General features: G+C 54.9%; 1 protein-coding gene across 14 annotated transcripts in view; it reads right to left on the bottom strand.

The window, feature by feature from the left end:
• PRKCD (protein kinase C delta) overlaps positions 1-918 on the bottom strand; it is a 30,621-nt gene extending 29,703 nt beyond the window's left edge. For 4 of the 14 annotated variants that reach the window (XM_021068958.2, XM_021068961.2, XM_021068959.2 and 1 more), the window contains exon 1: positions 255-472. Coding sequence is in view for 2 of the 14 variants with exons in the window: in XM_084988560.1 (XP_084844686.1) it covers positions 585-706 (122 nt within the window). In the remaining 12 variants the exon portion in view is untranslated. Of the gene's footprint in view, positions 1-70; positions 195-254; positions 473-584 lie in introns of those variants that run through there. The other 10 variants (XM_013981774.3, XM_021068960.2, XM_021068964.2 and 7 more) reach the window with 6 other exon arrangements.
• Positions 919-15,696: the final 14,778 nt, after the last annotated feature.

The raw sequence follows: 15,696 nt of genomic DNA, 5'->3' as shown, positions 1-15,696 counted from the left end.
GGAGACGCTAGGAACCCAGGCAGGTAGAGAAAGGCCGGGAACAAGACGGACGAGAGCCCCTTGCCCCTACCGCTGGACAGAGGGACAGACGGGCGGACGGGGGCACGGAGGCACCGGCGAGTCTCGATGCGCAGAGGGACTTTCGCCAGCCGCGGCTCAGTTTCGGAAACGGGAACCTGAGCAGGGAGGGAAAGGGAGGGGCTGCGCGCCCTCGGGGCAATCCAATCCCACGTCAGGGCCCGGCCCTCACTCACCTCCGGGCTCAGGGCCAGGCGCCAGGGGTCGCGGTGGCTGGGGTCCGGCTCGCGGCGCGGCTCCGGGGCACGCGCGCGGACCGGGGTCGGTGAGCGCCCGACCGGAACGGGCCCGGCGGCCGGCGAGGTACCACCCAGGCCTCGGCGCGGAGGGCAGACGCCGGGGGTCGCTCAAGGGATCCCGGGGCCGCCGCCTCCCGCTCCCGCGCAGGGCACACGGAAGTGCAAGGGGGCGGGGCGGCGCGACCTCACCCAGGTGCCGGCCCCGGCCCCGGCCCCGCCCCCGATCTGGGCCCGCCCCCACGAGTGCCCGCCCCCCTGAGGCCCCACCTCCACCAGCTGCCCCGTGAGGGTCTCGCGACTAGGCATCTCCTGGCCCGCCGGACAGTGTCTGGGCCGCTCCGCCAGCTCCGGTGCTCCTTGCCCCCGCCCGCCATTAGGGCACGTACCATCCCTCAGAAAGGGCCCCATCTTACAGAGGACGCTGAGGCCCAGGGGCGCGCTCTCCCCACCCTACTCCTCGCACACCGAGTCGGGGAGGCGCCAGCGGGGGTTCCCCAGCTCCCAGCGCCGGCGCCTGGGACTCCCCGCCCGCCAGCTGGCCCGCCTCTCCCAGTCTTGCTCTTTCTCTTCCTGTTGGCTGGAGTTCGGACGCGGCCGGGCTGGGTGCCCGCCGCCAGGCCGGCTAGTCCTGGCCCTGCCCCCGGAGACGAGTGGGAAGACTCCAGGGTGGGAAATTCTAGCTGGTCTACCGCTGCTAGTCAAGCGATTCTGGGAGGAGTCGCTACCAGGCTCCACCAGTATTCCTCTCTCCTGACGCTTCTTTTCAGAGTTCTTCATCACCTGGGGGAGATTCCTTTCCAGACTTAGAACTTGGTTATCTGGCATAACTCATTTATTCATTCATTCACTGGGTATCCTCTGGGCCTCAAGTCTAGGGAAAGAGTAAGGCCCAGGAAGTCTGTTCCCTTGCCCCCAAAGCTCAGAAAACCATCCAGTGACTCCATACTTGAAAGAAATGTCACTTTCCAGAGGCAAAGAAGAAGGTTCCAGGTCCCAGACTTCCTGGGGGACACTGAGAGGTGATGGGGACAGTGTGGACAGCTCTTTCCAGCTAAGACTGAAGGGACGAAAGTGGGGGCAATTCCTGGAGAGACTTGAGCTGATCAAGGGGCCCATGGCTGAGACAGGCCATGGACAAGACTTCAGTCTTCTCAAGGAGCAAGTGCTAGCAGCCATTACAATGGACTGGGCCTCTGGGGGAAAATGGATGGGACAGAGTGGCTATAGGAGAAGAGAGAGGCTGGATAGGGACAGAGGGGTTGCTATGATGTTCTGATGAGAAGACCCTGGGTTGGGGAAGATGGGTGGAGAGAAGGGGCCAGACCAGGTGAGTTACAGGGCTGTGGGAATTGGGAGAGCAGGTGTCCAAGGAGACCTCCAGGGATGGGGAGCCCTGGTAAAAATGTGAATCCTGAAACCATTTTGTGTGTGTGTGTGTGTGTGTGTGTGTGTGTGTGTGTGTGTGTGTGTGTTGGGGGGCAAGGGTGCTAGAAACAGAAAAGCTACATGATTCTTCCCACCCTAGGGAAGGATGGGAAGGGGAGCAGGCTGTTACCCAACATTCCAGAAGGAGGAAGGACCTGGTTTGAAAACTGACCTAAATGCCCAGCCCTGATGCCTGTCCCCTACCTCACTGGGGAAGGCTCGTTCCACCAAGCTGGACCCTACTGGTCACACTGGACCAACATTTGGGAAATAGGTTTTATGCTTTACTCCTTACACTCTGCTTTTTTGTTTGTTTGGTTTTGGTTTTTGGTTTTGTTTTTTTTTTTTTTTTTGTCTTTTCGTCTTTTCTAGGGCCATACCCGTGGCATATGGGGGTTCCCAGGCTAGGGATCTAATCGGAGCTGTAACTGCCAGCCTACAGCACAGCCACAGCAATGCAGGATCCGAGCCACGTCTGCAACCTACACCACAGCTCACAGCAACACCGGATCCCCAACCCACTGAGTGAGACCAGGAATGGAACCCAGAACCTTTGGTTCCTAGTCAGATTCATTAACCACTGAGCCATGACAGGAACTCCTACACTCATTTTTTAATACACGCTCTTCCCTGGGCCTAAATGCCATTTCCCATGCACCCTCTTATATCTACGTGTCTCAGTCTTGTCCATTCAAATGACATTCCTCCCTGATGCCTAGCTGTGAATCCATGGCACTTCCCTGAGCTAAGGGACTAATCATTAGCATGGTTTCTGTCTTAATCCCCACCCCCACCCCATGACTTCCCTGGGGTTGGGCTGGAGGGAAGGGTGAGCAAGGTGAGCCTCAGGTGACCTTTGCTCACCTGGAATCAAGTTTCCTTTCTGGCTCCTCCCTCCAAGTCCACAGTGGCCAACCCAGCCTCTCCCTCAACATCAACAATAGGCCCAGCCTGTACCAGGGACCACAGAGGGAGAGCAGTGGAGGAGAGCTGCTCCTTCAGGAGCTCCTGGTCCAGCCTCCAGACCCTAGCTCCCCACAACCTGAGGTTCACCTTGGAAAATGGAAAAGGAGGATAATGGCTATCACTGATGGAGCTTCCCCAGTACCTGGCCTTGTTCTGAGTACTGGATATGTGTAATCTGATCTGTCCTCAAGACCCACTTTTTTTTTTTTGTCTTTTTTGGAACCACATCTGCGGCATATGGAGGTTCCTAGGCTAGGAGTCAAATTGGAGCTGTAGCCACCGGCCTACGCCAGAGCCACAGCAATGCCAGATCCGAGCCAAGTCTGCGATCTACACCAAAGCTCACGGCAACGCCAGAGCCTTAACCCACTGAGCAAGGCCAGGGATCGAGCCCACAACCTCATGGTTCCTAGTCGGATTTGTTAACCACTGAGCCACAACGGGAACTCCCTCAAGACCCTTTAAGATGAAGGCCACCATTAGTGCTACTTTTGGTGATGAATAAACTGTGTCTCAAAGAAAGAGAGGAAGCTACTTGGCCAAGGTGACACGGCTAGTAAATGGCAGAGGCAGAAATCAAACCAAGGTCCCCCTGGCTCTAAAAATGTTTTACATCAGGGGTGTTCAGTCTCATTTGAGTTGGATAATTCTTTGTTGTGAGGGCTGTTCTGCACACTGGAGGATGTTTAGCAGCATCCCTGGCCTCTACCCAGTAGTTGCCAGTAGCACTCCTCAAGTTATGACAGATAAAAATGTCTTGGGGGAGTTCCCTTCATGGCTCAGTGGTTAACAATTCTGACTAGGACCCATGAGAATACAGGTTTGATCCCTGGCCTTGCTCAGTGGGTTAAGGATCTGGAGTTGCCATGAGCTGTGATGTAGGGTACAGATGTGGCTTGAATCCCGCATTGCTATGGCTGTGGCGTAGGCTAGCAGCTGCAGCACCAATTCAACCCCTAGCCTGGGAACCTCCATATGCCTCCAGTGTGGCCCTAAAAAGTAAAAAAATAAAAATAAAATAAAAAAAATATGTCTTGGGACCCAGCCAAATGTTTCCTGGGGGACAAAACCACCCTTTGTGGAGAACCACTACTTTAGAGTAGAGCTGGTGTTTTAGGAGAAAGAAGCATTTAAATTAAACACCAGGAACTCTTTCTTGGCCCTCAGGATTGTGCAGACTCATGGACTCAGGGGCTGCAAGCCCACACTAGCCTCAGCCAATCTTTCTCCTCTAGAGACTTCAAGCAGCAATGAGATGTCCTCAGAGAAGGGCAGAGGGGCTGAGGCTGTACAGGTCACACTGTGGGGAAGGTAGAGAAGGGATGCAGGTGGATTTTCCTCTAGAGACAGGCCCTGGGCCAGGGTACCCAAGGAAAACAGGCTTGTGTGGGGGCCAGGAAATCCAGACCAAGCTTAGCTGGAGCCACTCTGCATGATGGAGTTGCCCTTTGGTGCCGTATTGGGTGGGCCAGGGCAAGGTCCAGGTAATCTTGCTTGTGTGCCCCATAACCTGGCTGGTACTGACCTTAGAAGGGCCTGTGATGCTTGAGTCACACGCTAACTGTCTGACCCTGGGCAGGTGACCACACCTCTCTGATTCTGAGTTCTCACCTGTGAAATGGGCTAATGACAGACGATGCTGGAGCTAGGTATTGGGTGAGATGATGTGTATGGACACCTGGTGAGGATAAGCTCACATTGGCCAGAGGCACAGGTGTAGTCACTTTGCTAAGTCACAGGCTATCAGCCTTGGAAGAGCTCTTGGCAGCCTCTCAGTGCACAGGGCATAAATTCCCAAGCAGGGCTGGGTCCATATCAGCCACCCAGAAGGGGTACTTCCCCTTCTCCCTTCTCCAGGTTTGTAGCCAAGGAAACAGGTCCATCAGAGGTAGCACTGGCCAGTGTCCAGACTCCTACCTCCAGCATCCACCTAGGCCTGTCCTGCAGGCTTCCTGGAGGGTTGGTCCAAAGGAGAGCCAGAGTGACCCACATAGTCCCTACCCCACCCAGAGACCATGAACTCTGGGGACCCTCAGACCCCTCCACAAGGAGCCCAGGACTCAGGCAAACAACATGGAAAAGGCTTGTCTCTGGGGCCCACCCAACTAAGGGGGCAGGATGGGGTCCCCCACTTGATCCGTGCCAAGAGTTGGTCCTCATTCTGGCCTCTCTCCTTCTTGCTTCCTCTCTGTTTGTGCTTCTCTATATCACCATCACTGTCCCTGAAGCTTTGGCTGCCAGCACCATCCGCATTACACCCAGAGCACTGGTGGGGCCACAGGAGAACAGACGCATGTTTTTGGAGCAGAAAGGCCAGGCTAGCAGGGATGGTGCTGTTGGACAACTTCTGGGGATGGCACACCCTGAAGGGTCCTGTTGGGGGTAGTGTAGGTGGGAAGGGCACTCGGAACATGGTCCAACCTGCCTCAGGTCACCAAGATGATCATGGGCAGGGATTTCAGCCTCAGGCACTGGATAGGTGGCAAGTAAGAGCAGTGACCTTAGGGGTAGTACCAAATGGTAGGGAAGTGCCAGGCTAGGGGCCTGGAGGACCCAAGTTTGCCTCTTGGTTCCACGTTGGACCTGTGCTTTAATTGGGCCTCTGCTTCCTCATCTGCAGAATGGAGAAAGTAACAGTAATATTGTCCTGGTAGGTGACTGAGAGGGTGGAAGAGATCAAGCTTGCTGGGCACTAGGAGCAGAGCTCAATCTATGCCCGTGTTAACTGCCAACCAGCTAACAGAGGCTGCCTAATGTTCCACAAGTTCTGTCCTCAATACATTTGTGTTTGGGAGCAGCTTGAGAAATGCTTGGGGTAGACAGGGGGCAGGGGCTTTCTGGGAGTTTCGCGCTTTCCTGGAGCTCTCACAAGGTGGGCATCTCCTGGACTACAGCAGTCCTGCACTGACCACTGCACAGCTCCTATCCTTCTGAGCCCCCTCTTGGGCTCCTCTACCCTCTCTGTCCACTGAAGGCCCCTGGATGGGCGGTCCTGTTGTCAGGGGGAGTCATGGAGTAACAGCTGTCCCTTGGGCCAGAGACCCAGGGCACCTCCCAGCTGTCCATCACCACCTCTAGCTCCCCCACCACCCGCAGGCAGCAGCACGCAATTTGCTTAGATCTGCCAGGTCTCAGGCTGGGCTCTGACACCCGGGGAGTCCGAGGGGTTCAGTCACCCACCGGGCAGGGAGGGCCGAGGACCTCGCCAGCTCCCTTGCCTGCAAGCAAGCCTCAGTTTTCCTCCGCAAGCAGGCAGCTCAGAGAGCCATCTTGGCGGGTGGGGGCTGGTAGAGGTGGCCCGGAGCTGAAGAGGGTGTGTAAGCACCGCCAGGCACATCCCCCCAGCAGCGGCGGACACGCCCCGCAGGCACCCTCCAGCGCATGGAGAGCCCCGCCCGGCCTCGGAGAGGCCTTTCCCAGCCGGGGGCGGAGACGTCCGTCCCGCCACGTGACTCTGGCCGGGCTATAAAACACTCGACTCTATTCCCGGGTCTCGCCGCCACCTGGGCCAGGGCTGCAGACGGCGCCAGCTTGTCACTCTTCCCGGCTGGCTCTACCCAGGAGAGTCAGGGAGAGTTGCACGACGCATATTTCATGGATGGTGCAACCGAGAACCTGGGTGTGAGTGTCCACGGCACCGCAGCCTGCCCCCTAGCTGGGAGGAGGAGGACGGGGGTGGGGTCAGAGGGGTGCTGGATGGGGCATGAGAAATGGAGAGGAGGTCACAGAAACGCAGAGTAATGACACATATTTTGTGAGAACAGAACACACATTATAATGTTCTGATGAAAAACAGCAAATTAGGAAACTAAAGACAAGTTTACAGGGAAAGGTAGAAATCTCTCATAATCACACAGGTAATTTGATCTCCTTAGACCTTCCTTCCACCCTGTCACTGTGTCTTAGAAATTGTTCTATTGGAAGGCAGATGAGGGCAGGCTTTCTGAAGGAGGTGGCTGTGAGGAGGTGGCAGAGCAGTTTGGGGCTCAGGATGAGGGATCCTAGGCTCCTGAACCAGAGTTCACCCAGGGTTTGCCAACAGCTCTTGGCAGAGCTGTGAGCAGGGGTATTGAGCAGTGCCCAGAAAGAAGTGGTTGAGCAGGTTGGACCAGCAGAGCCTTAGCAAGGTGGCTGCACAGCCAGCACCCTCAATCCTAGGTCCTCTAGGGTTATGCAAGGCCCTTGGGCACCAGGACACCCATGCCAACCCACCCAGCATCCCCCTATATGCTGTTCCTCAAGGCCCCTACTTCTGCTTAGGTTGTGCTTTGCTCTTAGAATGCCATCCCCTTAAGCTCTTAGCCATCTATCAAGGCCCCATGCAAAAGGCCCCCCTTCAGAGAGCCTTCCAGATTCCTTCCCCTAATTAAGAAAGTCCTCTGCTTCTTATGAGCCCTCCTCTCAATTCTATCTCATCCCTACCCCCACAACCCAGAGCCTCTTGTGAGGCACAGACCACATAGTGCAGAGGCTGCAGAGTAGGAAGAACTAGCATGCAGCTTCTTCTAAGAGGCTGTGTGAACTTGAGCAAGTGCCAGCCCTCTCTGAACCTCAGTTTCCTCATCTATAAAATCCCCAGCCCTTGAGGCTGGATTAAAATGTGGACTGCAAAGGGCCCAGCCCTGTGCCCAGCACTGGTAGCAGGCCGATGGGCTGTCCACATCCACCTCCCCCAGACTGTGAACTCCCTTGGCAAAAATACACATCCTCCCCAGTGCCCAGCATCCTGTGGTGGGCAGAGACAGAGGTTGGCAGGGGAGGAGCCTCCCTGGGGAGCTGAGTCTAACCCTTAGACTACTTGCCCACCCCAGCACCTTCACATGCCTGGGCCTTGCCTCTGCCCACAGGATTGTGCAGGCACGGGCTGTGGCCTTCTTGGCCACAGTGGCCAGGCAGGTGCCCAGGCTGCTGAGCAGGCCTGGGCAGTGGGAATGCTAAGGCCTTGGGGCCAGAAAAACAGCCAGTTCCCTGAGCAGTCATCCTAGGGCAATAGAGGGAGGGGTGAAAGAAGGCTGGAACTTCTGGATGGAGGTGGCATTTGGGCCAAGGGCTGGGATATATAATTTAAGTCCTCAGGTGGACCCCTTGTGGGGTCTTTTACACCCTCACTCTAGGCCAGTGGGGTAAGGACTCAGACCAGCTGAATCCAGCTGCACCAAGTTTCCCCAGGTGAGCACTGGAACCGGGGCCTCAGCCACAGACACCAGGCCTGGGATCACTGCCAGCAGGGAGATCTGGGACCCGGGTTGGGGGCCTTGCAAAGAAGATGAACTAGACTTTCAACTTGACCTCCAATTCACAACCTGGAAGCCTGGTTGTTCATGCTAATGTCTGTTCTAGCTGCTTGTGCTGCAGAGCAACCACAATGGTGCATCCTTTGGGCTGGGAGCGTGGCTTCCTTATATAGCCCTGCTGTGCCTCTGACTTGCTGCAGGATCTGGGCAGGCCTCTGCCCCTCCAGGCCTGGACAGCTCCAGCATACAAGAGAGGTGACAGGATGGGACATATTAAGGTATCACTAGGAGGATACTGGCCCCTACCAGGGCCAGGCTGAACAGATAAAAACAGTGTCTCCTTTAGTGCTTGGGGCAGCTCCAATTTATAGGTGAGAAAACTAAGGCTAAAAGATAGTCACCGCCCATGGCCACTCGACAGGTCAGGAGGCAGGCAGGCCCCCAGGACTGAGAGAGGCCACAGCCTCAGGGCTTTTAGGAGGAGGAAGCCTAGTGGCTTGAGAGGCAAAGGCACGTAGAAGTTAAGCCTCTGTTCCAGGCTGCTGGGTTCCTCTCGAAGCTCAGCCCCACTGGTTGTGTGATCTCGGACAGGTAGCAGCTTCTCTGAAACACGATGAGCTGATAAGAGACCCAGATCTCCCTGGCCATGAGGATTAACTAACACAGAGAGGGGAAGGAGAAGGCCCACTGCCTTCCCCATCACACCTCTCTCTCCTTCCCAGGTGGGAGCATGGATGGGAGTGGGCCACTCTGAAGGATGCAGGGGTCAGGTCCTGCAGTTCCGCCCAGGCTAGGAGTTCCACGCCCTTGGCTAGGAGCCCACTCCGGGCAAGACCCCCAACTGCATACATCTGGGTGGGGCCGGCATTCTGATTCCATCCCACAGAGGAGGAAACTGCAGCTCTAATGAATCTCCCCCACCCGCCAAGCCACAGAGTTTGTTGGAGGAGACTGAGGCAGGATCCTGAGGCCTGGCTTTTCGGCCTATCCTGCAGAGGGTCCTTGGGCTATCCCTAGACACAGGCTGAATGCTGTGGGATGGGCCAACTCTGTTGCCCTCCAGTTGCCCTGACAGGGGCATCATCAGGACAGCTTCTCAGGAAACTGGAACAGGGGCAAATGATTTGCCTGGCTTGAGCCAGACCCAGATGGCAGCCTGGACTTTGGCCAGGGTTCCCACCAGAGGAAGGGAGGGAGTCCAGCAGGATTTGGGAGGCCAGCATCTGTTTTTCTCTGCCTAGCAGGGATGCTGGGCTAGAGCGGCCACATGCCTGGGCGACTGCCCTCCAGTGTCTCCTCTTCCCTATCACATGCCTGTGGGGTTCCCAGCCCACAGGCCAGCCCAGGCCCCTGAGCCTAAGACTGTGCTTCCTGAGAATCAGAAATAAACATTAGCAAAAAGACCTATCCTTATAGTCTTACAGGTTGTGTTGGAAGGTGGTGGCCAGGCTCAGGAGGCTGGGGCCTGAAGTCAGGAGTCCCTTGGCCAATGAGGGCTGACTTCTCCCCTCTCTGGCGTCAACTCCCTTATCGCTGAATGGGCCTGTTTATAGCCCCTCAGAGGCTCAGGAAATGTAGACAAGAGGAAGGTCTAGCAGTGTTCCTGGATCAGAGTGAGCTCAATAGATTACTGCTATTTCTGTTATATGATTTAATTTTGTTATTATCAAGGTGTGTGTGTGTGGGGGGGGTGGAACAGGAAGCTTACATGGCCTAAAGCCCTCTGCATAAAACCTAAGGCTCTCAAAAGCGCAATGCCAACCACCTCACCTAACTCCCCATCATGGAGATGGGGGACTAAGTTCCCAAGAGGCAAAGTGGCCAGCACAGACTTCAACAGAGCCAAGAACAGAACATAATTCATTGTTCTTTCCCCCCTGCAATCATTTAGCAAGTACCTACTGTGTGCTAGACCCTGTGCTAGAGCAGAGGAAGCAAGGAAGTCTCCACCACGGGGTGCCTCTGGCCTAGGTCAGAAAGGACAAGGAGGAATTCCTTCTTGGGCAGTGGTAAGAAGGCAGAGAAGGCACTCACAGCTGGAGCAAAGATGAGGTCAGGCCAATCCTAGGGAACAGTGACTTGAGCCTCTGGGACTGGAGCATGGGGAACACAGGGTACCCCAGGGGTCAATGGGTCAATGGGGGATTCACATTCTCAGGGCCCTTGGATGCCATGCGAAGGCCTAAGACTACATTTGGGCCTATGTTGAACATAGTGGGAAATGAAGCCTTGGGAAAGGGGTTTTTAAGAAGATTGAGAGGACCAGCATTCTGGGCAGAGGAAAGGGCAAAAGCCTGGAGGCAGACATGACTGCAGCCAGTGCCTTTAAATGAGTGGATAAGTGCAGTATGGCCTTTATTGTTCATGCTGCCTGGCTTTGTGGGGCCAGTAGGGCAGGGACCAGAGTACCCTGCCCTGTGCAGGTGAGGGCGCAGGCAGTGCAGGGGTGGAGACACAGACCTCCACCCGCACAATGCCAGCTTCCCTCCCCCAAGGCAGTGCCCAAGACTGATTACAGGCTGCTCCCAGAGTACAAGGTTTGCCCACATGAAAGGGCACACATGGGTGTGAGTCCAGAGAGAGTTTTTCCAGTTTTTTTCCCTTCTGACCTTTGCTCTGTGAGCTCAGTGGTGCAGCCCTGAAGGATGGGCTGCCAGGACTCTGACCGACAGCCTCGGGGGTGAGAGCATGGGTGTGGGTAGGGGGCTCCTGGGCCACCTTGAACACTCTCTCTTTCTTTCTTTTTTCTTTTTCCTTTTTTTTTTTTTTTTTTTTTTGCTTTTTAGGTCTGCCCCCACATATGGAGGTTCCAAGGCTAGGGCTTGAATCAGAGCTCTAGCCAGCCTGCACCACAGCCACAACAACATCAGATCCGAGCCATGTCTGCGACCTACTCCACAGCTCATGGCAATGCCGGATTCTTAACCCACTGAGCAAGGCCAGGGACTGAACCTGTGTCCTCATGGATGCTAGTCAGATTCGTTTCCACTGAGACACAACAGGAACTCCCACCCTTCCCTTCTTTCACTGTTGGTTCTGGAGCCTGTGCCTGTAGGTCTCTGGGCTCTGTGATATCATCATTATGGCATATGACCTTCTTGGTGCCTGTTGGGTTGAGCTTTAGACCCTGTATGACTTTGTTCCTTCCCTAGCTGTGGGGTCACACCCCCTTGAGGGCCATGTCCACTCCTCCTGATCACTCCCCATGCTACCACACAGAGGACTGCCACCCTGTGAAGGTCAGGTATACTATTGGTGCTTAGTGAAGACTGGCTTTCCCCAGGGGGGAGCCCCTGCCCAATGGCAATGTTCAGCAGCATCTGTTCACCACACAGTTGTCAGCCTCCTCTATGCCCTAGGTCTCCACAAGGCAAAGGGCCAGAAAGCACCTACCCCATAAAAGTCAGACTTCCTGGGGTTGGCCTGAACCTCTGGGGCTCCCTCTCCTATACTTCCCTGCAGCGCTGGCAGGCCCTGCCCTGGAAGCTCCTCCGTAGATCCAGAGACACCACAGCCCTGCCCTGGGAAGAAAGGTGTAGTAGGCAGGGATGTGCCCAGAAGAATCAGGAGCAGCAGCGCAGGATGGAGCAGCTCGGGGCAGACCGCCTGTGCTGATGCTCGAAGTGCCTGTAGCATCAGATGCAGGATCCTTTCCCCAACCTGAAGCCTGACTCTTGCAATCCCTTCCTCTTGCTGCTTCAAGAAGGGGAAGTTTTGGGTAGAAAGTCACCATTACACTCTCCATCATCATCCTGGCAGTTGCTGACATGGTTGAGTGTACAAGGTTGTATATGTGCATAAATTCTCATGTCTAAAAGGATTGGAGTAGGAGCAGCAGGGGGTGCAAGTGCACGTGACAGTGAGAGGAAGGCCAGGCTCCAGCCAGCAAGGATGCATGACCTCCAGAGATGGCTCAAGCTCAGGCTCAAGGTTTGCCCTGGAGGCACCCATGTTCCCAATTTCCCCAATGGCCTTATCTTCCCTAAGACCAAGGCCTGGGCACCTGAGGGGAGGAGGGAAAGGGGAGAGTGGGGAGGAGGACATGGAGGGAGAGTCCACTGTGGGTTCTCTGGATCCTCCCCACTCTGGCTTCACACTGTGTCCAGGAGTCACTGGAGCGCGCTCCCCATCAACACTCCTGGCTGCCCCAGGATCCTCAGAGAAGCCTTTGCCCTGGGCAAAGGTGGATCCATGGAGACCATGGGATCCTGGATTCCTGGATACTGCACTCAGCAGTCAACATCCTTGGAAGGGCTGCCTCTCCGAAGAACTCAATTTTTTTTTGTCTTTTTTAGAGCCGCACCAATGGCATATGGAGGTTCCCAGGTGAGGGGTCGAATCAGAGCTGCAGCTGCTGGCCTGCACTACAGCCACAGCAATGCAGGATCTGAGCCATGTCTGCAACCTATTCCACAGCTCATGGCAATGCTGGATCCTTAACCCACTGAATAAGGCCAGGAATCGAACCCATGTCCTCATGGTTACTAATCTTGTTCATTACCACTGAGCCACGATGGGCACACCAAAAGAACTCAATCTTTACCTGTGTCTGGCAATGGCCAGCCAATGTGGGGCAGCTCAAGAGCACAGTCTTGGCATCAGAATAAAACTTGACAATTGCTGCCCCTGCCCAGTGCCACAGAACTCTGCTAGAAGGTAATTATAGGTGGCCTGGGATGGCTGACTCTGCCCATAGCCCAGAGCTTGGCAGGCCAGGAGCCTCAGGGCTGCAGGGAACTCCTGCCCACACCATCTCACTCTATCCCAGGCCTTAAGGTTCAAAACATCCCGAGTCCCTGGCTCCAGGGCCCTCAACCAGCCTCCACAGCCACCAGTCTTGGAAGAGATCCCCTGGGAGTCCAGGTGGAATCAGGACTCTGCAGAGGATGTGGTGAATGTGAACTTGGCCTCAGATTAGAAACTATTATAATAAGAACAGTAATTCCAGCCCCCACATATCAAAGTACTTACTCCCAACCAGGACCTGAACGAACACTTGATGTTTATTAACTCACAATCTTCCCACAAAGCCCTTACAATGTAGGGACTGTCACTAGCCTCATCTTATAGAAGAGGAGACGAGGCCCAGGAAGGTGAAATAACATACCTGTTCTCACACAGCTGGGCCATGGGCAAACTGAACCGCACATCCCAGACTGCTCTGAACTCCAGGCCAGAGTTCAAAGCCACTAAGCCAGGCTGTCCCTAAAGTCACAGGAGCAGGGTGGGAGACAGCTGGTAACTGGTCTGGGTGGAGATGGACATGCAGTTGGTATGGAGGTATTGGCAGCTAGCAGGGGATGGACGGAACTCCTCTTTGGGGGGCTTGTTCCCCATCTATGAAGTCTTGTGCAGACCTCCCCTGTGTGGCCTTGTGGGTAAGTGTCTGAGGAGCAGTGAGAGACTCACAGAACGAGGGTAGGCACACTCCGTCTGCCTGCCCCACAGTTGGCCCTCTCAGCCCTGTCACTTTCCCCCAGGGGCCTGCCCCCATTCTTCCAGCCCTGAGGGAGCATCTTGCCAGGCCCCACCTGCTCTGGCCCCCACAAGCTTCTTCCCCCATGACCTGGGAAGCTGTGTGAGGGTAGGGGCTCAGGCAGGAGCTGTACCCGGGACCCCTAAATGCCCCTTGCGCTACCCCATGCCCAGTGGGGATGCCTGAGTCTTCCACCCATAGAAGGCTTGGTCCAGGCCTCTTGCAGCACAGGGCCCCGTTGCCTGGGTCCGTCCCCAAATTTCTCTCTGCAATTTACCTTGGAGACCTCCTGGCTCCTGTTGACTGGTGAGGTCAGATCTGTGCCTGGATTCTGGATCTCAGTCCACACTGCCTGGAAGTTTTCATGGGCATCTGACTTCTCGCTTGCTATCTGTCATTCTTTCCCATTCTCTTCTCCCTGTTCCCTGTCTGGTTCTTGCAGATACAATAGTAAAGGGGCCCCGGGTTCATATCTCCATCTCCACGGATGACTAACTCCGAATGACTTCTGTGCTGACCTTGTTAAGTAAGCAACAATGAACCCACAGACCTTTATTTGGTCCCTACTCTGTGCTGAGAGCTGAGGAGAAGTGAAAGGAGGGAGTGACAGATTCCTATGTGGGCTACTATGCCACTCTCTGTGCTGGTGGCCAATGTTGCTAATTGACCACAGCACTTCTGACTGAGCCTGGAGGGATACTGCTCAGACTCCTTCTTGACAGAGCTCCGGGGAGCCAGTGGCAACCAGGAGGAATTGACAAATTGGTTGAAACCCATTTACCCTCTCTGCCTTCTGCAGCTCCCCCTCCTGCAGAGGATTGAGGCCAGGGTCAGGCCAGGACTTCTTGTGGAAAGCTGTCCTTGTCCTGTCCCACCTCACACTGCCTGTGCCCTGATTTCTCTGTCCTCATTCTCAGCGCCTGACACAGGATGGGGAGAGGGCAGACAGGATCATCTGTCTTTGTGTCTCAGGTTCCTCCGAGGCTGCGATGGCCTGGTTAGGGACTTGGCCCCAAAGTGGCGTGGTACCTTTCAAGGGAAGGCATCTGGGCTGCTGCCTCTAAGCACCTTCCAAAGCTGTCTCTATCTTGGACCTGAGACATCCCCAAATACATATCTCAGAGCTGCTCTGGGGCCCAGGGATCATAAGTCCCCTTGCCTGGTCTCCTCCCTAGGCACTCGCTGTGCATTCCTTCCCAGGTCAAGGGTGAGATCCTAACTGCTAGCCTGCCTTTTGAAGCTATTACACATGTGGATTAGAATCCACTGGGTGCCAGAGCCTAAGGTAGGGTTCAAGGGCCTCCCTGGGCAGAAACAGAGGGTCCTTGATTCAGGGAGCTTGAGGTCTGCTAAGGAAAGAGACATGTTTCCAGGATGGTTATTGCAAAAGCATTAGGCGTTCCCTTGTGGTTCAGCAGGTTAAGGATCCAGTGTTGTCACTGCAGCAGCCTGGGTCACAGCTGTGGCACAGTTTCAATCCCTGGCCGGGGAACTTCCACAGGCTATGGTAGGGACAAAAAAGAAAAAAAGAAAAAGCTTTAGGCTCAGCTCAGACAGGCAGGAGGGCAATCCCAGCATTGTCGCTGGGACTTAGTTTGGCCTGTAAAATAAGGATAAGAATAATAAGAAACACAATAACACCTGCTTCACAGACTTATCTGAAGATTAAGCAAGATAATTTATTCCATCCTTCAACATTATTTGTTGAACACCTACTATATGCCAAGCTTTACCCTCAGCTCCAGGGATATGATCATTGTCTTGGAGGTGACTATCAGAGGGAGAGCAGAAAAATCACTAGGAAATGATTACATCAAGTGAGCAGAGCCCACATGGGAAAAGCCTAGGTACAGTATGAGCCAGAAGAACTCCTGAAGGCTTCTTGGAGGAGGTGACTCCTAAAGGAGGATGGTGAGTTAGCCAAACTTAGAGAGAAAGGTAGAGGGAGCAGCCTGAGCAATGGCTAGCCAGTGAGAAAGGTGCATGTGAAAGGGTCCAGCCCCGGGCCTCAGCATTTTTTTTTTTAAATACAAGGCAGGGAGTTCTCTTGCAGTGCAGTGGGTTAAGGATTTGGCATTGTCACTGCAGTGGCTTGGGTTGCTGCCATGGTATGGGTTCGAACCCTGGCCCAGGAACTTCCCCATGCCTTGGGCGAGGCCAAAACCAAACCAAAACCAAAACAAAATACCAGTCAGAAGAGGGACCCAGACAGACTTGCTCTTGTGCTGGATGTGGGGCAGATAAACTGGGGCGGGTATGTCCAGGGAGCTGCATTATT

Source organism: Sus scrofa, chromosome 13, assembly GCF_054392235.1.
Source record: "Sus scrofa isolate SSC_HxYL_T2T_F1_AM1 chromosome 13, Sscrofa_HxYL_maternal_Yorkshire_Landrace_v2.0, whole genome shotgun sequence".
In the NCBI taxonomy this organism is placed as follows: Eukaryota; Metazoa; Chordata; class Mammalia; order Artiodactyla; family Suidae; genus Sus; species Sus scrofa.
Note: the sequence above shows the minus strand (reverse complement) of the source record. Positions and strands in the feature narration are given on the sequence as shown.